Raw genomic sequence first — 24,427 nt, forward strand, 5'->3', positions numbered from 1 at the left:
TGTGATACAGAGGGAAATGTGATATTTTGTGTGTGTTGTAGAAGGTAGCTGTGGTAAATATGCTGTGTCTGCTAGTAGAATGTGTTTTTCTTCTTGTTATAACACATTTTAAAGGAGTTAATTTGTTCCTAGCTAGTGGATTGCTTATCTCTCAAGTTTAATGTGTCCATAAATGGTTGTTTATAATTTCTTTGCTGAATCCTGTGTCGCAAAACTGTTCTTGAGGCTTGACAGAAGGTAATATGTGCTGATCTCAAATAACTCTCCCATACTGAATCATAGGCGGAAATATTCTGCTACATCAAACAGCTTGTGTGATGAGGAGACAGCTGACAAGGTAGCATCCTGGGATTTTGTTGAAGCCACACAGAGGACAAATTGCAATTGTTCAAGGTATGGCACTCGGCAGACTCACAGCTTATTTCACCCAAGTTTCACTCTTGTAGAATGTTCAGGTGACTGAAGTGTTGCATAGGCTCAAAACTGTTCTGATTTAAATTGTTACTGTTATTACCTTGCAAATTGAGTATTAGAATATTCAGAATTCATGTCTGGAGGGTGTAGCGTGTTGAAAGAAATGCATTTTTCTCCTTTACTGAAATATGTTTTAGCTTTCTGGTTTCAATGTGAGCTGTGTATTTTGTGACTTTACTAATGGAAGAGTGGCAGAGAGTACCCGGGCCCTGCAGTTCAGTAGCATAATCCTACATGCTTAATTCTAGGCTTTGTTGTTTTGTGTCACCCATTCTGTTAGATCATCCTGAAAGTTGGTCTCTTGAACTGGAAGTTGAAATGCTTAATCTCAAGTGCATTTATACTGGGGGAGGGGGGCTGGGGGGGAAAGAAACAATTTATCTGCATTAATGCAGTGGAGGCATGTAACCTTTCTCAGGGGTAAATAGCTACAAAAGGTGCAAAATATTTTGTAGCTTTTGTGGGACTGACAGCTTGACTTCTAACTCCTTAACACGGGGGCTTGCATAACACTGTTGGTTGAATCCAAGAAGTCACTTGCTAATTCTTAGCTTTTTTCTATTGATTTAGCAGTGTTGGTGGAAGTTAAAAGCAACGTTTTGTTCATATAACTATCTATTTCTGTTAGTGGAAGATGATATTTTAGAACTGCCTTTGAGGATTGTGTGCACGTTGGGCTCATAGGACAGCTTTTCCCATTTTTTAAATTGGTATTCTGAGATATTGCAGTGATACTCGAGTCATTCAAATTAAGCTATGGTCAGAGGCAGCTTCATTTCAAAGTGGTATCGGTTTTGGATTTCTATAATCACATTTTTAATGACTTAGAACCAGTTCTCACCTAGTGAAAAAGCCATGATAGGCACATTTGAAAGATTAACGTGAAGTCTTTTCCCCTGTGTTAATTCTGCAGGCACAAAAATCTCAAACCAAGGAATTCAGGTCAACAGGGGCAGGCACCACCTGTGGGCCAGCAACAGCAAGCAGCTCCAAAGCACAAGACAAATGAGAAGCAAGACAAAGGGGATAAGCCACAAAAACGCCCTTTGACTCCTTTTCATCATCGTGTATCTATCAGTGATGATGTTGCCATGGAGGCAGATTCAGCAAGTCAGAGGCTTGTGATGACTGCACCAGACAGTCAAGTGAGATTTTCAAATATCCGAACTAATGATGTAGCAAAGACTCCTCAGATGCATAATGCTGAGATGCATAATGCTGAAATGGCAAATTCACCTCAGCCACCACCACTTAGTCCTCACCCATGTGATGTAGTTGATGAAGGGGTAACTAAAGCTCCTTCTACTCCTCAGAGTCAACATTTCTACCAGATGCCAACGCCAGATCCCTTGGTTCCCGCAAAAGCAATGGAAGACAGACTCGATGGCTTGTCTCAGCCTTTTCCAGCTCAATTCCCTGAAGTTATAGAGCCTACAATGTATGTTGGTACTGCAGTGAATTTGGAGGAAGATGAAGCTGATACTACTTGGAAGTATTACAAAGTTCCAAAGAAAAAGGATATGGAATTCTTACCACCTCAGCTTCCAAATGATAAGTTGAGAGATGATCCAGTAATACCTGCTGGACAGGAGAACATAACATCAGTTACAGAGTAAGTAATACTTAGTTACTGTACTAATGTGAGAAAGTGAGAAAGTGAAAGGCCAAAGGCAGTGGTTTCTCCCAGTAAACAAACTTGACACTAAAGCATAATGTTGCTCTCATCAGCTTGAGCAGCATTGCTGAATGAGCCTTGTTTTCAGTGCTGTCTGTCCATAAGGATGTAATACTTGTGAGATGTGGGCACAAAGCACAGTCAAATATGTAGTAAGACTTTCCAGCTTTTCCTCGTTAGATCTCTGAATTAGCAGATGATAATGAATATTATGTTTCTGCTCAAAGATTAATCTGTAGCCAAATTGAGACTCACGGTCCCAAACAGTTCTGCTCTTGTCTTTATTCTTTAAATTTGAAAGCTGGTTATTTAAATGACTGAGAACAGTGGAGAAGCTAATCTGCTTTCCTGGAAGGCATTTACTCTAATATGGATGACAACTACTTTCTAATACCAGAAATTTCTCAAGAGTATGTAACATATATAACATTCTATGATTCCATATAACATGTTCTTGCTGTGACTTGGGTTTGTTGTTTAGCAGGTTTAAGGGCTTCAGGTTATCATTCAAATGGAACAAGTGACCAATGTTGTCTGCTCTTACTGTTTTGGGCCTCAGATCAGATGGAAAACCCCCATTCATTAAATGAAGCGTGTTTAAATTGAGAGTCATGCTGGTTCCGTCTTAAAACCACAGGCCTGAAGCTACAGGAAATGTGTCTGGGATCTTTGAATTCTTTTTATTTTTGCTTAAGCTGATATTGTGGTGGTTTATTGTCTAAGTGTTGATAAACTGTGAAGTTTAGAGGCAGTTGAGGAAAAACAACAATAGTGTTTTTAGTGTTAAAGCTTGTATTGATTCCATCAAAGCAGGGGTGTAGCTGTGTGAGTTTTGTTTTGCTGCAGAATGAATCAACGTGGTTTTTCTCTCCCAGTTAAAGCAAAAAAAAAAACACCAAAAAAACACAAAAAAAAAAACCCTAAAACAACCACTGACAACAATTTAAAAACAAACAAAAGCCAACAGCAACAACAAAAAACAGCTTTGCAGAACCCCCCCCCCGCCCAAGCCTCTTGCCTCTGTGTTGCCTCCTTTGCTGTCAAACTGCTTAAGAAATTCTTCTCGCCATCCCTCTTAGCTCAGTTCCTGGTGAAGGTGTAGTTTGAAGTGGGAATGCTGCAGGATAGGGGTGGTAATGGGAAGCAACAGGTGCTGATAGGGCTGTGAATAGTTGTGTAAACTGTACTGATGCAGTCGTAGGCGCGGAGGTGACAAACTTTGGTTTTAGGGGTCTGATCAGTGACCAAAAAAAATTCACTGCGAGTGCACCAAGAATTGCCTCTGCCAACTCAATTGCCGTTGATTATTTTGATCCAGAATTGTGTTTTTGTTCAGGTGAAAAGAGAATCTCAGCGTGACCGATACCAAATTGAGTTCCCTTCCACCCCCAGGACACGGTGTGCTTAATTTGTGATAGAGCTGAAGCAGCTCCTTGCGAGGCTGAAAATTGATGTGGTTGTTCTGTTTCACTGCTGGCAGTGGAAAGCTACAGAGAGCAGTCGTGCTGCATTTGCTGCATAGGAAAGCTGTGAGAAGAGATACGTTTGCTGTAGCTGTTGGTCTGTTGTCATACACGTGTTCTAAGCTGTATCTTCTAACTGTTAAGAACTTACATTAGCTAGGTTTATTTTTTTTTCCTCAGCTTTTTCAAGATGTGAATTTATAGGATTTTTGCATTTTTCACCCCTGAATTAATTCCAGTCAGCCAAAGACATGCTTAACTTAAGTATTTTCCTTTTTCTGTTCAAGAAATGATCTTTCCTTGCATGGTCTGTAGTTTAACAATTTATTGTGTGTGTGTGTGTGTGTGTGTATTTTATCCTGGAGTATTTTACCATTAATTTCTTTTCCTCTGCTCATCAGAAAATACTGGAAGCTGCTGCTCACTTTTGCTGTGTACTTTTCTTGGTGTTGAATTCCTTGTTCCTAGAAAGCTGTCTTCCATCTCTTCCTTCTGTGGGATTTATAGAGGATGAAATTCTCAGCTCTGAGTGCTACTCCATACATAAATGCCAATGGTTCTTGACATGAAGCCACGCTCACAGCACTGTTGGCTGGGGGTAATGGCGATGTTAAAGATTTTACTGGGGCTGTTGCCACGAGCAGCATAGATGGATTTGATGTTGTTGGCTGTGAGATGTTTCTTTGGAAAGCTTATTTCTAGGAAGGCTTGACAGAGTAAAACTGCCACTGTGTCCTTTTGCAGACTACTTAAGTTGACAGGGATATACAAGGCAGTGAGGAAATTCTTCAGGAATAACTGTGTATCTTTCTTTACAAAATCTCAAGGTCTAGGGGTTTGAATTGTTCTGTAACACTTTTCTTGCTTTCTGGTCTCCTCAAGGAGAAATGCAAGCCTTATTCTGATCTCCAGATAGTATCTAGGCAGTCAAAACCAAGCCCTGCTAACTGTGAGGGGCATTAGTTTCCTATGGGGTAGCATTTCCTTCTAACTAGTGGCTTAAGCAAGTGCAGAATAGATGGGCTGGAAACTGTGTTTGGACTCAAAGTACCTGTAATCTTCATTCTTGGAAAATGCCTTTTGATTTCATGTGTGAAATCCCTGTGAATACTTCTTACTGGCTGTTCTGTGTCAGTTTGGGATGAAGAGGGTCTCTGAGCAAGAAGAAATTGTACAGCTGTGATGGTGTGACACTGCTGGAATGATTGCCTTGTTGAGGAAATATCTTCCTCCCATGGTACCTCCTGTGCACTGTGATATATAAAGTAGAAGATAGAGAGGCATATCTGTAGCTAATATTCATAATATGGCTTTATATTTCCCAAATTCTTTTTGCTTGTGCAATATTACATTGGTGAAACCAATGAATGTTACAAAAACTTAATTTGTGTGCTTATCAACTCCTTTTTTGGCTCCAAGAATGACAAAAAGAAAAATGCTGACAGTGAGAAATCTGTTTCTTAGTAAATTAGATATTGGTGTGCTGTGACCTTCATGTGGTATTTATAGGAGTGACATAAGTGACCACTAAACGTAGCAGCATTTGTTATTTCTTGGGATTTTTGGATAGCCTGCCTTAGTTTCCAACAAACCAACTGACATGCATTGTTTGTTGGTTAGGCACAGCCAGGTGTTACTGGAAAGGCTGACATACTGTCTTTCTATGTGGAATTAAATGCTTGGGAATTAAATTCTTAAAATACGGAAAACTTGAGCCACTTCTTTCTGACCATTTGTTTAGATGTGGATGGGGAATGGCAATAAGTAATTTTCTAACCTGGTGAGTTTCCTTCAGTGGCAATGGACTGTTTAATCCATTTGTACTTCATAATAAGTGACAGCTATAGCCTGGGATGAATTACTAATCTTTATCTGGGTTGACAATGCTTGAGGAGAGCTGGTCAGAATGAGTCACAGTGCTGGAGCTGACACGTGTATGGAGGATGAATTACATGACTAATGATTTTGTCTTTTTCCCAAAAAGTTTTTTGAAGCTGGAGTGGAAGGGAAGAAAGGGAGAAGGAAAGATGAAGTTGTTTTTGTAAGGGGCTGCATGATAGCAACATTATTTGCACATTAGTGATAAATAATATCTTGTCCTTTTTTGTCTGCACAGATTAATGGTGCAATGTAGGAAGCCTTTAAAGGTTTCGGATGAACTGGTGCAGCAGTATCAGAGTAAAAACCAGTACCTAGCAGCAGTAGTGTCAGAAGCTGACCAGGAACCTGAAATTGATCCTTATGCCTTCGTTGAAGGTGACGTGGAGTTCTTATTTCCTGACAGCAAAAAAGACCGACAGAACATCGAGAGGGAAACTGGGAAGAAACACAAGGTAAGGGAATGAGAATGCGAATCAGAGACTGAAAAAATTGCTTTAGTCACTAAATACAGTTTTAATCCTTCTCCTATGTGTTAAGAAGTACATTTAAATACGTGCATTCAAGCAGAAGTAACCAATGAAAGCAAGCAGCGTTCCCTCAATGACTGCACACTGCTGGTGCTGTTGCACTGGGGCTGATGGCTTGTGCTAGGAGAACACAGCTGAATCCCAACAGAGATGTGCTTATCTAGAAATGGGTGATAGCAGGTGCTTGTGCAAGAGGTTAAAACCAAGGCAAATGCTTTGTTTGTGTGTGGAAAGGTTGAGGGTAGCTGGGGTGAGCTCTGAACAGTTGCCTGGGAAGTGGATTACACTTTTTTTTTTTTTTTTTTGTATTTTAGCTAATGCTGACTTGGTGAGGCTGTATTTAAAGCAGAAGGACCACCTACATCCCTACACCTCCAGAAAGGGAGAAAATACAGCTGTGCTGGGAGGTTGCATATGAAATAAGTTCACTTATTAGGACAATTTCTTTATCATATGCTCTCCTGGTATCAAGTTTCATTAATAATTACCAGTATAATTAATTTATAGTGTTTGATATAATGTGCTTTTTTCAGTGAGGTGTTGTACCAAGAATCCTCAGCTTGCTTTTTAAATTTAAAGTGTTTATCCCCAAGACAAAAGCTACAATTTATTTCTAATCTTTGCTCTCCCTCTGTGTGTTGATAGCATTGTGCATTGCAGACTTCCTTTTCCCTGAGCAGGTACTGCTAACCAGAGCCCCAGGCTACACCTTACTGGGCTAGAAGGCTAATGAGAACCTGATCCTTCTGATACATGCAAGAATTCCCATAGGGAGATGAAGTGTCCTTCACCCAAACTGATTTTAAGCAAACTTTCCTACATTTTTCTTTAATAGGCTGAGGACGGTACGTCTGGTGTTACAGTTCTGTCCCATGAAGGAGAGGATGCTATGTCTTTGTTTAGTCCTTCTGTCAAACAAGGTAAAGAGGCTTTTTTTTTTCTTCTTGTAATTGGTTCAGAATCTGTTCAGTAACATACTTTACTTGTTGAACCTTGCAGATAAAAGATGGCTATAAAATCCAAACGTAATGAAGTTGTAGGGATCTCACTTCTGTTCTCAGTATCACTCAAGTATCTTACACGTTTTTCTTTTTGGCTGTCAGAGTAGTAATTGAAATGTGGTTTAGTTTTGTTTATCACCAGTGTTTCTGTAATCTGTTATTCCTTATAGATGCCCAACGTATTGCTGCTCATGCTCGCACTGCATCAACCAGCCTGATCCATGAAACAGACCTGGTGGTCTCTTACACTGACCTTGACAATCTCTTCAATTCTGATGAGGATGAGCTAACAGTAAGTGATGTGCAAAAGTAATGGTAGCAGCTAGACAAAAAACTGCAAGGAATGTGTATGTGTTGGCTTTTACAACACATGTGAATAAGCAAGTGCCATGACTTCTCTATAGCAGATACAGCAGATACAGCAGATGCACTGTTCTGATTGATGCATGCAATCGTTTCTGATACGCAAGATCAAAAACTTGTTTATATCTTTACTACACAGTCAGCATATGCTTCTGACATTCATATCTCTAGTTATAGTTTCACAGATCTGGCACTGATCCTGGTGCTCTTTTCCTGTGGCCTAGGTACTGTTTAACTTGTCAACACAGGTGATACTGAAACATAACAAAAACATTAAGGAAAACAGGAATTTAAATGTGGACATTCTGCAGAATAAGATGCTTCATTGCAGTAGTTATTTTCTTAATGCAGTTTCTTTTGCAGTCTCCAATGGTTCTGAATTCATCATCTCTACAGTTCTGTTTCAGTACTGTTAGCAATCAGTTGTCTTTTTTGAGTTGGACTTTGTTCAGTTAACAAATCTATATTCCCTTACTCAAACAAAATACCCATCAGCTTGAATGGGAGCTGTGTGAAGGATCTTAATAGCCATCAAAGGTCATTACTATATAAAGCATAAAGCAAGTGTATTTGATTTTCAGCATGGAGACTCTTTTCTGTAGATTACAGTACTGTCTAAACATTGTAAAATATCTTTTGTTTCAATTTCAATGCCTTTTCTTCCCTGTACCTCTTGTTCCAGCACTTGTTTCTCTATTCTATTCGTGTGGTAACATCAGTAATGCTAGCATGGCTTTGGGAGTATGTATGTTTTATCTGAGAGATTGTAGGTAGCCCTATTTAGTTGCTTTTTTAGTGTCTGCTAACAGGCTGAGAGTTACTTTGTAACTGGGTGTTCATTTTAATAGCATTGTGATTTTATGGGAGAGCATTCTGAGTTACAAGCACAGCCCCAAATACTAATGTTAGGCTTCAGCTTATTTTATTTTGTTTATAATCCCAGTTTTGCACATCCACTACACGTGAAAGTTGCTGTTAGCAGGAAAAATGAATGCATTTGTGTCTGAAATGATTTATTACAATACTTCCCTTCTTTCCTAGCCTGGATCTAAAAGAACAGTGAATGGTGCTGATGACAAATCCAACTGCAAAGAGGCAAAAGCAGGAAATTTAGATCCACTGTCATGCATAAGTACGCTTTATTTTCTTCTCTAATTAGAATACTAGCTTTAAACATTTAATTGCTAATATGCTGTGGGAATTTGGAAGCATATGCTTCCTTTGCCCTACTGAAATATTAAGACAAAGGAAATAACTCTAAATGTTGTCGTATTCTAAAGCCTAATCTGAACTTCTAATCTGAAATTAGGCACTGCAGATCTCCATAAAATGTATCCAACTCCACCTTCTTTGGAACAACACATCATGGGATTTTCTCCAATGAACATGAATAACAAGGAATATGGCAGTATGGACACTACACTTGGAGGAACAGTACTTGAAGGGAATAGTTCCAGTATGGGAGCTCAATTCAGGATTGAAGTAGATGAGGGTTTTTGCAGCCCCAAACCTGCTGAAATAAAGGTAGGTAGTGTTGATAGCCCTGATATGTTTCTTGTGGTACTGTTCAATCTATGAATTAATCCTGAATAAGAACTGTGGGAAATTGTGTGCAGTTTGTAATTTGTGCCTTGTATTACACTGAGGTAGGTAAGAGGCATCTAGAAAACCATGTACTACTTAATATTTTAAACTTGAAGAAAGCGTGATCTCAAATTAGCCATCAGTAAATTGAAGTAATGCATAGTGGTATCATTTCTGAGTGCAAACAACAAATGTGTAAATCTCAACTTTCATTCAGCCATTCTTTTTAAGAAGCGTTTTAATTGCTGATATAACCTAATTAGCATGCTGATGCTTTACTGTGTATAACTTCCAGGATTATTCTTATGTTTATAAACCTGAGAACTGCCAAGCCTTAGTGGGATGTTCCATGTTTGCACCACTGAAAACACTTCCCAGCCAGTGTCTCCCTCCCATCAAACTGCCAGAAGAGTGCATATATCGCCAGAGCTGGACTGTGGGAAAGCTGGATTTGCTTCCTCCAGGACCTGCCATGCCATTTATCAAAGATAGGTATGAATTATCTTTAATCTTTGTAAGACTTGAAGTTATTGACAACATAGCAAGTACTCCATTTTATATTTTTTTTATGCACATAACGAGAAAAATTTATAAAGGCCCTGTGTTCAGACAACTGACAGGAGATTTAATAGAACTTCACACTTAAACCTTATTCAAGAGGCTGCCTTCTCAATGGCTTCTTAACTGTGCATACATCTTAGTTGTTGTCTCATTTAAAGGCTTGCTGGGGAAGCTTAATGGTGGAAGTCCAGTGTTTAAATAAGTAATGGAGATGGTAACAATGAAGATGCATGTAAACTTGGGACTATTTTTTGCAGTGGTGTTGTAGGTACTGTAAAGGCTTCATAGGTGATTCTTTTGTTTCTTAAAATGTTTTCTTAAATAGCCATCATGTCAGCTATACTGGGACCAGAAAAAACATGTCCTTTGGTTGAAAGCTATGTCCAGTGTTACCACTATGTACCACTGCCTGGTAACACCAGTAGTAGGCATTTTTGTAATCTGCATTTGGTAGTGATGGTTTTGTTGGCAGCACTTGAAGAAAATATTTATTCTTCCTTCTCTTTTGCAGTAGTAACTTCTATAGACAGATTAGGCAATGAGGAGGCTGTGTATTTATTGAAAAAAGTGTGTGAATTTTGATTTATGTGTAAATGCTCTTGCTGCTTCTATTAAGGCTATTCATAATCAGTGTGTTCTCGAGTCTCATCAGTCTTGCAGGTCTTTGGAGTTATTCAGCTGCTTAGGGGGGAAAAAAAAAAAAGAATTTAAACATTTCCAGGTGATATTTTCCTCGTGGATCTGGCTGAGTCTGCTGTTGGTATACCCAGTATATTTTCTTAATGTTGTGTGTCAACACAACATATAAATAAAGCATGAAAAGAAAGAGGTGCCCTTTAGGCTCCATGTATCCACAGAACTTGTAGTTTTTACTGTCTACACTTGTTTCCTGGAAGCTTTGTGGAAAGAAAAAGACAAGAAAGGAAGAGGGGGAGGATTCTTTAACAGCACTGACAATGGGAATTCTGCAAAGTCATTTAGAACAAACACACTTGAAGTTCCTTAGGGAATGAAAATCTTTTTGTAGATTGTGAAAGACTACTTCAAAAAAAAGCAAATATTAATTAGGGAGGTCCTTGTTTAGCAATTTGAGACTGACTCCTTGATTTTGAAATTGATTTAAAGTATTTCTTTCTTCTCGTGGCTCCTATCAGTGACGGAAGCACTATGGATCAAGAGTATGGCCCTGCATACACGCCGCAGACTCATACTCCGTTTGGAATGCCCCCGGGTAGCGCACCACCCAGCAATGGTGGAGCTGGGATTCTCCCTTCTCCTTCCACCCCTCGTTTCCCAACTCCCAGAACACCAAGGACTCCTCGGACTCCTCGTGGAGCTGGTGGGCCGGCGAGCGCGCAGGGGTCAGTCAAATACGAGAACTCTGATTTGTACTCACCAGCTTCCACGCCATCAACGTGTAGACCACTTAACTCTGTTGAACCTGCAACTGTGCCTTCCATCCCAGAGGCACACAGTCTGTACGTGAATCTCATCCTCTCAGAGTCTGTAATGAACCTCTTCAAAGACTGTAACTTTGACAGCTGCTGCATATGCGTTTGCAATATGAACATCAAAGGTGCTGATGTTGGAGTTTACATTCCTGATCCAACACAAGAGGCCCAGTATCGGTGTACCTGTGGTTTCAGTGCTGTTATGAATAGGAAGTTTGGCAACAGTTCTGGGCTGTTTCTTGAAGATGAATTAGATATTTTAGGTCGTAACACAGAGTGTGGCAAAGAAGCAGAAAAACGCTTTGAAGCTCTCAGAGCTACTTCTGTTGAACATGGCAGTGCAGGACTGAAAGAACCGGAGAAACTGCCTGATGAGTTAATACTGTTGCTGCAAGATCAATGCACCAACTTGTTCTCACCGTTTGGAGCAGCAGATCAAGATCCTATTCCCAAAGTCGGTGCAGTTAGCAACCTGGTACGCGTAGAAGAAAGGGATTGTTGCAATGACTGCTACTTAGCCTTGGAACATGGACGCCAGTTCATGGACAATATGTCAGGAGGGAAAGTTGATGAAGCACTTGTGAAAACTACTTGCTTGCACCACTGGTCAAAAAGAAACGGTAAATCCTGAAAACAACTTATTTACTACTTGTCCACCTATGAATTTTTATTTGTGTGTTTTCCTTGTTGGTTACTGGATACTTAAAAAACAGACTTTCCACCTGTGTGCATAGATGTAGTGTTGTTCCAAACATGTTTGAACTGTGTTCACAACAATGATTCTTTAGGCAACTCGTGGTGACTGCATCCATAGAGGTTCTGTGGAATGAGTGAGTGTTGGGAAGTGTAGGTGGTTCAAATGGGGACTGTGCCTTGAAAGGCTACTGTAGTAGAGTGAAAAGATGTGTGATTCAGTTGGCTTCTGCCCCCTGTAAGAGGGGGTGGTAGTTTAATGGTGTGTGTGGTAAACAGTGCTTCTTTGTGGCCTTTGCTGTACGTTGGATCTACCAAACGCGCTTGGACTTCTCTTTCTGTGCCTTGTCTGCTAATGTACTGTCTCATGGTACAGCCTATGATCTTTGCATATCTACCTCTCCTCTCAGAAGCAGTCCTTCAAGTAGCAGCTATAGCTGGGTAAACAGTAAAACATGGAACTTGAAGGAGTTAGCTGCAGTTAATAGTCATTGGCGAGGGCAAAGAGGGTGAACAGCAAAGCATGAATGGGTTTCTGTGTATCTGTATGGGGCATTAAAGTTTATTAAGTCCCTGGTTCTGGTTCTAGATAAATCAATGCTTTCAGGCACCCAGGAGAAAAAACACTTGGTATTATGTGACCTTGGTGGTTAGGGATGTAAAAATGTCAAGATGCTTTTTAAAGGAAGGCTGTGAAACTGTAGCCCTAACAAATTTTACTTCATTATTCTTAAAGTTTGTGTGTTAGATGGCATAGTGGTGGGAATAGGATGAAATGGACCCACGTCAGAAGCTTCTGTTGGCTCCTCTGGAGTGAGCACTGGGTGGCAGACTGCCTAAACTTCCTTGTTGGGAGGGGACAATTCTATAGTTTTTAACTTGCACAGCTTGATGGGGTGGTTAGTTTGTTTTGTTTTGTGATTTTAGACTAAGAAGTAAAAAACGCTAAGATATTAAGGCTTTCAGGAGAAGAAACTCTACAGACAAGAAACTGTTTGTTACTCTTAAATGACTGAGTGAGGAAGAAGAAAACTCTAAATCTGTGTACAAACTTCTATCTTGGCCTTTGGCTGACCTGCATGAACAGCACACGCTTTTTGGGAGAAAGCAGTTGTCTAAAGTCAAGGTGTCTTAGGATCTGTGGAAGTTGTATTTTACCCTACTGTAGCGGCAGGCCTTGACAGCTTTTTTGTCCTTTCAGTTGTGGACGTGAGCATGCAGTGTTCCCAGGACATCCTTCGTATGCTGCTCTCACTGCAGCCCGTTCTTCAAGACGCCATTCAGAAGAAGCGCACGGTCCGGTCATGGGGTGTGCAAGGCCCCCTCACGTGGCAGCAGTTCCACAAAATGGCTGGCAGAGGCTCTTATGGTAAGCTGCTGTGTAGACTCCTGTCTGCTGGCCTTTGCTTGATCCGGCCACCAAACCTCACTGTCTGGATGCTGCCCAGCCTGTTGGAATTCTGAACAGCATCTGGACGGCTCTTTACACTAATGAGAGCCATTAGACTGGGGGGAGTTCTTCTCTTTGCAGGAGCAGAAAATATTTTTTTTTAAACAGTAAATGAATTTAAAGTGTCTGTGTACTTAAAATTGCCAATTGCGCTGCTTGTGTGTGTTTGGCGCTCATCCAAGTGAGGGACTGAAATTATCAGGATGGGTTTAGTGTTGAAAATGGAGCAGTTACTAAATATTAGCTTTGAAATACTTGGTAAAGTGTGCTTTATCGATCCGTGGTTTGGGTTATAGTGAAGACCTGAGATCATCCAGTGTGCCATGACTATTACAAGCAATTGGAGTAGCCAGCATGTGATGCGTGTTTACAGATAAGGCAGTCAATTTTGTGCACTCACCTGAAGCTTTAAACTCTGATTTCATTTGCGTGTGTGAGATTTTCATTTGCCAACATGGAAAAGATCAGCCTTTCACCAGTGGATCTTTTGGAGCTATTCAAGTATTTAGAACACCCTAATTACACATTTAGGATATGTGTAAATGTGTGTTGTTAACTGTTTTCCTTCTGTGGTCCTTCATGTATCCACTTAAACTATTTGCATCTCTTTCCCTCTCTTTTTTGATCGCTGACTCCTTAGATTCTATGAGGAAGGCTTCCTAGACAGTGAAGATCTGTTCCTGATTGTATGGTGGTGAACATAATAAACAACTGTGTAATTTCTTTAGGCCCTGAGAGATTTCAGATGAGAATAATTAGCTGTTTTTTCTTTTTTGTGTGCTTATTTTCCGGGGGTTGGATCGTGCAATCCATGCTTTTTGTTTGTTTGTTAAAAGGAGAACTATTCCATTTGTAATCAGTGCTACTTCCTTTTAGATGCTGGGAATGCTGGTGTTCCTTTTTTTCGTGTTTTCCTAGAAGCAGGTTGTTAATTTTTAAGCTTGCTGCTTAATATATTGGAAAAATCTATCTTGCTTTTCCAGGAACTGATGAGTCCCCAGAACCACTGCCAATCCCAACGTTTTTGTTGGGCTACGATTACGATTTCCTGGTGCTGTCTCCGTTTGCGCTGCCGTACTGGGAGAGGCTGATGCTGGAACCTTATGGATCTCAAAGAGATGTTGCTTATGTTGTGGTGTGCCCTGAGAACGAGGCTCTGCTAAATGGAGCAAAAAGCTTCTTTAGGGATCTGACTGCAATATACGAGGTACATTATTTATGGCAGTTAGCAGTGAAATGGGTTTTTGAAAAACTGTTTCTAATACGCGCTCATAACTACTTATCAGGCTTGTCTCCCGTGATATAAATGCTTGCTCAGAATCCTATCTCAGAAAGCTGCTAGGAAGGATTTTAGGAACGGGCACTTGAAAGATAAGGGCTGTTCACGCTGCTCATCTTTCCTTTTAGCAATAGATGTAATGTGGATCCGATGAACGCCGCTCAGTGGTAAAACTGTGTATTGCCACTTTAACTTCAGTGAATTCATGAAACGCCTGTGTTACTTACTTTGTGGTTAAGATTAGAGCAGGTCAAGCTTTTTTTTCTTGTATTCAGTAAAACATGAAAATAAACCATAAAATCATTATACAGTGCTATAAAATCATTATACAGCATTTCATACTGATGTAGTTTTCTAGAATTAAAATATTACTTAGGAATGTCATAACTAAGCTATGAATCTCTGTCTCTCTCTGCTCATTTGTTCGATATTTTATTATTATTATTTTTTAATCCTTACCTTACATCTTATTTTGCCTTTGCAGTCATGCAGACTTGGCCAGCATAGACCTATCTGTAAATTATTGCCTGATGGAATCATGAGAGTTGGACCTACTGCTTCAAAGAAACTTTCTGAGAAGCTGGTCACAGAATGGTTCTCACAGACAGCTAATGCCAACAGTGAAGCGTTTTCCAAACTCAAACTGTACGCCCAAGTTTGCAGATATGAGCTGGGTATGAATATTTTTTGTTTTGTTGTTATTTCATGGAGTTAACACCTAATCCACTGCAGAAGAAAAGTCATTGCATTTACTTATTGAATCTACTCTTTGTTGCAGTTTTCTGATTTTAAGCTAGGGAAAAAAAAAAAGACAGAAAATCCATATCCTTAGATACGTTCTAAAATGGCTGCTTATCTATCAGTATTTGTTAGGGAATGGCAGTGCTCTTGCTTGATGGAGACTGCTACTGTCTTTTTCCATTGCTATCTTAGGTTCTGAGGCAGTGATTTCTTCAAGTTCTAATGACTTGAAAACAAAAATTACTTTAGAAATAGATTTCTGAGTGTTTCTGGAAGTGTTATGAGACTCTTAGAAGTTGAAATATTAATGCTTGCATTTTTTTTTTTGAAAGATAAAATATGCTTAACTTTTGTTAAAACTGCTGTAGGCTTAGCTTAAGTATACACAAAACTAGTTGCAATATAAAATGTATGCATTTTTTTCCTGTTTTTAGGTCCTTATCTTGCTTCTCAGCCTTTGGACAATTCATTGCTTGCCCAAACAAATCTGGTCCCTCCCTCTAGCCAGCCAGCCTCTGCCCTGCCCCCAGTGACAGCCAGCACTGGAAATCCCAACACTCCATCTGCTCCTGCAGCTTCTACCAGTAGTACCATGACAGCAACGTCAAACAGTGCCATGTCTTCTGCAGCTACCACAGCTAACTCAACTTTGACTACCACTGCCACGTCGTCCTCGTCTGCTAACATAGGCAGTGGGATCCCAACAAACAAGCCTTCTTCATTTCCACCTTTTAGCAGTATGAACAATACCACTTCTGCTTCCCTGCCCTCTCAGGCTGCAACGGTCCAAAATGGGCAAACAGGAGGGCAGCAGCAACAGCCGGTGCTGCAAACGGCAGGGATGTCTGGAGATGCTACTGCAGCACCTGCACAGCCCCACCCGGAGGTTTCTGAAAGGTAATGGAGCTGTTAAAACTCACTCTGCCAACAGAGCTGTGTGCTGATGAGCTTCTGTAAGAAAGAAGGCAAAAGAAAAAAAAACAAGTAATGTTGAGCTGCTGGCAAGCTCGCATACCAAATTGAATTATGAACATGATTTCTTATGAACATGATTTCTTACACCACAGTTAAAGGTCTTTAATCTTTGATGGTTTTGTCTTAGTTCTAACGTAAGTAAAAGTAAGTCACTCTAAAACTCAGTGTTTTGTAACTGCTTTCAAAATCTCACTTTCAGCACTATGGATCGTGATAAAGTCGGAGTTCCTACAGATGGAGATTCACATGCTATCACCTACCCACCTGCCATTGTAGTTTACATAATTGATCCTTTCACATATGAAAAAAAGGATGAGAACAGTAGCTCATCTAGTCTGTGGACACTTGGACTTCTGCGCTGCTTTTTAGAGATGGTTCAGGTTCTTCCTCCTAACATCAAGAATATAATTTCTGTGCAGGTGAGCCGACATCCGCAGAAATGTGCCTAACAAAATATCTTTGGCTTTAGCTGTGTTTTGGAGGTGATAATGCCCTTCTGTTCTCTGAGGAAATTTTCAAGGAGAGTCATAGAATCATAGAATCACTCAGGTTGGAAAAGATCTTAAGGCCGTCAAGTCCAACCACGACCTATCCATACTACCCTAACTCTAGCAACCCTCCACTAAATCATGTTCCTGCACCACGTAGCTTTAGTAGAAGTGGCAGACCTCAAAGAATTAGAAATGATTATAGAGTTAAATCCTGAAAGCAGCATACACAAATACTATCTCAAGAAATGTAGTAATGAAACCATTTTATTTCCCTGTGTGACCTGTTCTAGATCGTTCCATGTCAGTACCTTCTGCAGCCTGTGAAACACGAAGACAGGCAGATTTACACTCAGCATTTGAAGTCTTTAGCATTTTCAGCATTTACTCAGTGTCGGAGACCTCTTCCATCTTCCACCAACGTGAAAACGTTAACTGGCTTTGGCCCAGGCTTAGCCATGGAAACGGCTCTTAAGAGCCCTGATGTGAGTATTCTTATGATTAATGTGGTTCTGTTAATATGCAGATGAGAGAAACGTCCCTTTTTATTCAATTGTTGGTGTCTTTCATGTGGACTGAACGGAGTTCTTAAGAGTAATCACTACTTGAAACGTGGTTTTCTGTTCTGTCATCCTTATAGAGACCTGAGTGTATTCGACTGTACACCCCTCCTTTTATATTGGCTCCTGTAAAGGACAAGCAAACAGAGCTTGGAGAAACTTTTGGAGAAGCTGGCCAGAAGTATAATGTGCTTTTTGTAGGCTACTGTTTGTCTCACGATCAAAGATGGCTTCTTGCATCCTGTACAGATCTCTATGGAGAACAGTTAGAGACGTGCATAATAAATATTGATGTACCAAACAGGTAAGTGCCAAACTCCTTTATTTTTAGCATGTGTATGTTCTTTCTTTTTAAGAATTATTTTCATCAAGATGATGTAAGAATATCTCTTGCTTTTGTAGACCCACTATGTTGCAAATTTAAACCAAGTGGATAATTTCAGTCTTACGTGTATATTGAATTAAATTTCTAGAAGGAATGTCATATGGTTTCCTGTGCTTTGTGAGTGCTTTTGTTTGTGTGATTTCCCCTTCCACTCCTCCTTCTGACTTTTGATGTCAGTGTTAAGATGTGATGAATGAAAGGCAAACCAGTCAAACCTTTTTTGATTTGAAGTTGCTGTTAATGAGCCACAGTATTCACATTTTTGTGTCCTGTAAACGTTCAGGTTAGTGCAAATAAGTTCCGAAGGTGGCAATAGAAGTTTGTTGCAGATGGGTTCAAGTTTTGTTTTCTCTTCTGTTTCAATTCTAGAGCTCGCAGGAAAAAGGGCTCTGCCCGCAGGCTTGGTCTTCAGAAACTCTGGGAATGGTGCCTGGGACTCGTGCAGATGAGTTCTTTGCCTTGGAGAGTCGTAATAGGCCGCTTAGGAAGAATAGGGCATGGGGAATTAAAAGGTAATGTTTGACTTTAGAGGCTAAAACTCAATTTGAAGCTTTCATTTTAAATAGTATAATAGTATAGCGCCAGTCTCTTTCTGCAAGGAAACTTTGGTAAAGCATGCAAAGGAGCTCTAAGTTAACACACATGAATACTACATCATATGTAGAATAAGCATTCTTCAGCATGCACTGTTCTTCTAGGCAAATGTATGTCCTTTGTTTCCTCAGATTGGAGTTGTTTGTTGAGTCGCCGAAATCTTCAGTCCCTCAGTAAGAGGCTGAAAGACATGTGCAGAATGTGTGGTATCTCTGCTGCAGACTCTCCCAGCATTCTCAGTGCTTGTTTGGTAGCAATGGAACCACAGGGGTCCTTCATTATTATGCCAGGTATGTGAGAAAGCATATTTTGGTGGGAGGAAACTTACAGTTTGCTTTTGCAAAACTAAGGAAATATTTTTCTTCCGAAGATTCTGTATCGACAGGCTCTGTGTTTGGACGCAGCACCACTTTAAATATGCAGACATCTCAGCTGAATACCCCACAGGACACGTCGTGCACTCACATACTTGTGTTTCCCACATCTGCTTCTGTGCAAGTAGCATCGTCAACTTATACCACTGAAAATTTGGATCTAGCCTTCAACACAAACAATGGTAAGTAGATTGGATTTATTCTTGTTTTAACAACAAACCAACCAAAAACCCATCATCACTCCCACTGTAGGAGGAATAAGACTTTATTCTGCTGAACCACAACATTTATGTGGAAAATCACTTGATTTCAGTGTGCTGTCATGTGCCATAGGTAAGCTGAGAAGCTGTAGAAATTAACTGTTCCTTTTCTTTTTCGAGATGGAGCAGATGGAATGGGCATCTTTGACTTGTTAGACACTGGAGATGATCTTGATCCTGATATTATAAATATTCTTCCTGCATCCCCTACTGGATCCCCTGTACATTCTCCAGGGTCCCACTACCCCCATGGAGGTGATATGGGCAAGGTAACTGTTAGAGTAAATATAGAGGGGTGTGTGTGTGTGTGTGTGGTTGTTTGCTTTCTGACACCTGCTTATTTCCTTTCTGGAATGGAAGGTTTCTATGAAATATTTTGCATTAATTGGAGGTTGGATTGTCATTGTCAAAATCCTGGATCTTTCAAAATACTTTGTGGTTTGAAAGCTGCAGATAATTTCTCCTAACTTTGCGGTCTCCTAATAGTAAAACCGTCGCCTGTTGTTTTTATAGGGTCAAGGTACAGATCGATTGCTTTCAACAGAATCTCACGACGAAGTAACAAACATACTGCAGCAGCCACTGGCCCTTGGTTATTTTGTGTCAACTGCCAAAGCAGGTCCCTTGCCTGACTGGTTTTGGTCAGCGTGTCCTCAAGCACAAAATCAGTGTCCCTTGTTTCTTAAGGTACTGTTCCTTCAGCAGGCTGCACTGGCTTTTTTATTCTATTTCTTAATTATTATTATTATTTTTTTTGAACAGAGGATTTATTTTCCCTGAGTACCTTTTGCATGTAATAGTCTGACCTTAGGGGACAGCAAGTGAACTTTAAAGTCTGCGTATTATTAGAAATCTTGTGCCACTGGAGTTTGCCTTTTTAGTCATCATTGAATGTAGGCACAAATATTTTAAAAACAATTTCCTAAGGTGCATTACACTGTTAGCACTGTGCTTCTAGGAGAAAGAATTCCTGCACTGATGAGCTGCACGAGGATAGGATTTATTTAACTTGTATGCCGGAGAATAGGAAGTGGCTGCAATATTTGGGTCAGCAGAACAAAGGGAAGGAAGTTATAGTTGAATCAGACACTGACTGCTAACATCTTCCTTCCTCCTTAGGCCTCTTTGCACCTCCACGTGCCTTCAGTGCAATCAGACGAGCTACTCCACAGTAAACACTCCCATCCACTTGATTCTAATCAAACTTCTGATGTGCTCAGGTATTTATGATTGACTGCTTGCAAAAACAGTTGTGCGTTTCATTTTTAATAGTGCTGCAGTGGATCTGGATATTTGTTTTTCTTGCCATTAGTTTTTTCATTGTCACTGCCCTGTACATCACAAACAAAACAAACTGCTGTGCACTGAACAATGAAAAAACGTCTTCACCACAAGGCAGCGGTGAAATGCAAATATCTCTAAACTCTTATTTAACTAATTAATGTTGATTACAACTGAAACTATTTGAAAAACATTAAATTCACTAAAAAAGTAGTGCATAAATGAGAGGAGGATGATAATACTTGAGCCAGAATCTTATGTGAGTTGTGGGAATACTGAAGTAGAGGAGTTTGCAGGTAGTTGTGTGCACATAAGACACTTGTTAATGAGAAAGTATCACATTTATTTGTTTTTTAGTATGTGAATCTCTCAGCATTAATTATCATCAACAACTATGATTAGGTTAATTATTGATTAGATTTGATTCGATTATTGATTAAAATAATAGAGTATTTTCTACTGAAATGAAGTTTAGCTTTAATCTGCTCTCAATAATTCTACAGTTATTTCAAAGTGTTGGCAAACCCATTTGATATGTTTAATACCAAAGCAACTGCATCACATTAAACTAGTGCTGTAAAATGCTGGTGAGAAAAATCTGTTGGCTTGATGGAAGCTTATTTGCTTTTCAGGTTTGTTCTGGAACAGTACAATGCACTCTCCTGGCTAACCTGTGATCCTGCAACCCAGGACAGACGGTCATGTCTCCCAATTCATTTTGTGGTGCTGAATCAGTTGTATAACTTTATCATGAATATGCTGTGATCTTCACCTGAATTTTGCAAGACAAAAATGAGGAAAAGGGATATTTCACTGCAGGACTAAGTTATAATTCTTCTCAGTGCAAGTTGTTTGTGATGGGGTATGAATCTTGTTACTTCCAGCAAATATTGTTTTGACTTGTGAGAGGGGTACTTATCACCTGCTGTCTTTGAGTCATTGACTACAGGGGACGCTTTAGAATGATGATCAGAAAGTGTATTATAACATTTTTTAGTAGCAAAATTAACCATTTTTCCCCAGTCACAGTATTTGTGAAGAGTAATGAGCCATAGTACCCAGTCACGGTTAATGAATATTAAAAGCATGGAGATGAGAAGAAACGTGAGGAACAATGAGTTTCACCCTATGGCTTCAGAACATCAAGATGTTCTTGTATTGGATTATAGTACCTAGTATTCAAAAATGCCTGCATCTCTTATTTATTGTAAGTTTTTAAATGTATAAATTGTCTTATATTTCTTAACCTCTTTTATAAAAATTTTCCTAGAAGGTTTATACTGCCTTCTTGCTTTAAAGCAATTGGTCTAAAATATATGTAATCGTCTTAATTAAAAGTTGCAGTAGGTTGCTTTTAGAGTATTATTTTTTTGTAAGGGGTGGGCGGGGACAGTAAATTTGTATTGTCTTGATGTACAGTTTAATGGGTATAGAGGGGTTAATGTCCATACCATTGTGTGTGGGGGATTTACAGCTAAGCTGTAGTTGCAGAGTACATGTACAGTAATGAAGTTCACTGTGTTTATATAAATTGAAAAGGTACCGGGTCTTACAGCATTTTATATCACACCTTTACAGAGTAACAATGGCAATATATCAGTGATATTGTAGGTGGTTTAACTTGTAGTGAGAATAAAACGAATAAACTCTTCACCTGAAGTTTGTGTTATGGTTCAGGGCTGTGGCTAGATTCTCAGATCTATTTCCAGTATCCTAGTTTAATCATTGCAAGAATATCTGCTGTGCATTGTTGTTGCTAGATATTCTTGGCACTGTGGTGAGCATTATTTCCTCCTGTTTGCGATGAAACACAAACCTAAAGCATAAGGCACGGAACACAAATCTTACCCAAAGTCTCTGGTGAGGCTGAAATTTAGCCCAGCTCTAGCCATTTTACAAATGCAAAAACAGTCAATCTTGACTTTAAGATTGGTGTGTGTTTAACTAAAACGTGATGTAAATAGATTCTCGGTGAATTCTGGTATTCAGATTTTATTCCCTTAGTTGGGGGGAGGGAGGGAAGGGGGAAACTAAAAGAAAAAATAAATCCCAATCCCCGAAAACCTGAAACAACAACAAAATGCCCCAAATGCTTTCCTTGTTCATGTATTTTTGTCACTGTGGTGAAGGTTCCAAGTACCAGTGTATGGCCTTCCCCATGTTCCCTTTTCAGACCGGGGTGTGTGTGCTAATGAGGCTCAGCCCTCCCTGAGGAAGGGCCTGAGAAATGACAAGGCTTTGGTAAACCTCTCCTCCTTCACCATTTCTTCCTCCTAGCAGACACCAAATGTCTGATGGTGCTCTAAAATAGCCCCTACGGGTGCTGAAGAGCAACTGCATCTGCTTTTCTTTGGTTCCTCATCTTCTGACTGCCAGATTGAAAGCTCAACTCCTGCAGCGCTCACGTGAGTCTGTTGCTGTAATCATGTCCTGGGTCTTAACGCCGTCCGTCGAGCTGGTTAAACCTGTACAGGAGCAAGTTAAGATCCACTTTTGCACCCACTGTTAATCCTCTACAAGGAAGAATCACTTGTATTTACAAAACGTACTATGTTAATGAAAATTATGGTTTTGTAAATGCAAAATACCTGCCTGAGAATTTTTTTCTTATAATGTCTCCTTGAATTATGTATATACATTATTAGCGCCTCTTTTGTTTTGTATAAAGAAGTTGTACAATTGATGAAAACTTTCAGTCATTTCTTCCAAGTAATTTGAGTGCAATCAGCAGTTAGCATCTTTTAATACGTAGTTACTAACTGGGTCTGTCCATTCAGTCCTCTTGATGAAGCAGCACCTGTTTTTGTCTCACAGAGGGTTTTTCCCCTCATTTGGTTGAGATTGTAGAAGTGGAGAACTGCTCCTAAAACTGAATCTTCAAAGTACATGTCCTAATTTTTTTTTATTTTATTTTATTTTTTTAAAAAAGTTTTATTGCTTAAATGGTCTTTTTTAATCCTGGCTCAGCTAGCCAAGTTCCAAGGGCTGGGATTGGTGTGGCTTTTTGTGTTGTTCATACAGGTAAGTGAATCAGCTGCCTAAACGGTGATATAACTCAGTTCTGTTACCCAGACCATAACCCTCCCTGCGAAGCTCTCCAGTCGTGAAAGCTGCCAGTTTCCAGTTTCCCACGTGCTCCCCTCCCATCTCCAATGCAGTTAAAGTAAATGATAATTAAATTAATACTGCGACTACTAAAAAAAATGAGGGCCATTTCTGAAGCGATAGTCACAGCTGGAGGTGTGCACATCAGAATTGCCAACACTGTGCAGCTAACTGCTACACTGAGCAAACCTTTTCATTAGCTACTCTCTTTCCACTATTTTAAGTGCACATAATTGCAGATTTATAAATAAAACTGTCACGAGCCAATAACTCGGGTTCTTTAGCAAGTGCAATCTTAAATATTTGAAAACCTCAGCCCTGGCTTCTCAAAGTGGTCTTGTGAAAACATGTTGTTCTGGCAGTGCTCTGTTGAGGGGAATTTCTACATCTACTCCTCCTGTGTGTCCAACGAAGAGGAATCTGAGATCCTTCCATTCCAATTAAAAATACGTATTTCAGTCGAGCTCTGCAGGAATCAAGTCACATAGTAACCTCTGCCTTGTTGCTATTTGGGTCCGTTCTGAGCACGCAGTGCAGACCAGCAGGCCCCCACTCCTACTTGTCAGTAATGCTTCTGTTTTAAAGTAGCTCTCACGTGTAGATCTTCCTGACGTTTCCTAAAATAATTAAAAATGAATTTATATTTAAATCCTCAGCTATCTTCCTCCTTAGCTGTCAGTATGGCACAAGTCACTGTATTTCTATATTTACCTCCAGTGCTAATTCTAACTTTACGTGTTGCTATGAAGACGGCCCCTGTCTTTGTTAACACTGTCCCACCACAGGACGATGCAGCGCTATTTTAAAGCTATCAACACGAGTGAAATGTTTGGGTTTTTTTAAGGCTGTTTCCCCCTCTGCTTTGCCGCACTGCACTGCTGGGAGCTGGGCTGGGTGGGATTGCTGTCAGCTCAGTGCCAGCCCCAGCTGAGGGCTTCTTCCTGACTGGAGGACCCGGCACTGTGCTTCATCCTTCAGGGGCTGTTGGTTTTTAATCATTACTGGTTATGGGGTGCGCTTTGAATTTACAGCAGGATGGGCTGTGGGCTCCTTTGGAGCCGTTGTGGGCTGGGGGCGCGGCGCTGGGTCGCTTCTCGGGGAGGTTTGTCTCTTTTTTTCCTTTTGTTTACAACGCTCACAGCTGTGCTGTTTAACGGCCCAACATTTATCGCGACAAGCGATGGAGGAACGGCCGCTGTCGCTGCCCGATGCTGTAAACACTGAGTTGTACGAACTGGGATCGAGGAAACTGGGGGGGGGGG

The 24,427-nt window shown here is 40.2% G+C and overlaps 1 protein-coding gene across 1 annotated transcript in view; it reads left to right on the top strand.

Annotated features, from left to right (window-relative positions):
* MED13 (mediator complex subunit 13) overlaps positions 1-20,864 on the top strand; it is a gene marked incomplete at its 5' end in the record, with an annotated part of 46,881 nt that extends 26,017 nt beyond the window's left edge. The window contains 23 exons of the mRNA XM_079545161.1: positions 283-393; positions 1,388-2,086; positions 5,729-5,945; positions 6,856-6,940; positions 7,192-7,313; positions 8,426-8,516; positions 8,694-8,908; positions 9,264-9,460; positions 10,684-11,600; positions 12,875-13,042; positions 14,107-14,330; positions 14,887-15,076; positions 15,578-16,040; positions 16,318-16,537; positions 16,900-17,091; positions 17,247-17,470; positions 17,921-18,063; positions 18,277-18,435; positions 18,516-18,701; positions 18,900-19,048; positions 19,293-19,466; positions 19,899-19,999; positions 20,693-20,864. Of these exons, the coding sequence (XP_079401287.1) occupies positions 283-393; positions 1,388-2,086; positions 5,729-5,945; positions 6,856-6,940; positions 7,192-7,313; positions 8,426-8,516; positions 8,694-8,908; positions 9,264-9,460; positions 10,684-11,600; positions 12,875-13,042; positions 14,107-14,330; positions 14,887-15,076; positions 15,578-16,040; positions 16,318-16,537; positions 16,900-17,091; positions 17,247-17,470; positions 17,921-18,063; positions 18,277-18,435; positions 18,516-18,701; positions 18,900-19,048; positions 19,293-19,466; positions 19,899-19,999; positions 20,693-20,825 (5,380 nt within the window). The 3' untranslated portion in view covers positions 20,826-20,864. The remainder of the gene's footprint in view (positions 1-282; positions 394-1,387; positions 2,087-5,728; positions 5,946-6,855; positions 6,941-7,191; positions 7,314-8,425; positions 8,517-8,693; positions 8,909-9,263; positions 9,461-10,683; positions 11,601-12,874; positions 13,043-14,106; positions 14,331-14,886; positions 15,077-15,577; positions 16,041-16,317; positions 16,538-16,899; positions 17,092-17,246; positions 17,471-17,920; positions 18,064-18,276; positions 18,436-18,515; positions 18,702-18,899; positions 19,049-19,292; positions 19,467-19,898; positions 20,000-20,692) is intronic.
* Between the last annotated feature and the right edge of the window lie 3,563 nt (positions 20,865-24,427).

Source organism: Tetrao urogallus, assembly GCF_951394365.1.
Source record: "Tetrao urogallus genome assembly, chromosome: 20".
Classification (NCBI taxonomy): domain Eukaryota; kingdom Metazoa; phylum Chordata; class Aves; order Galliformes; family Phasianidae; genus Tetrao; species Tetrao urogallus.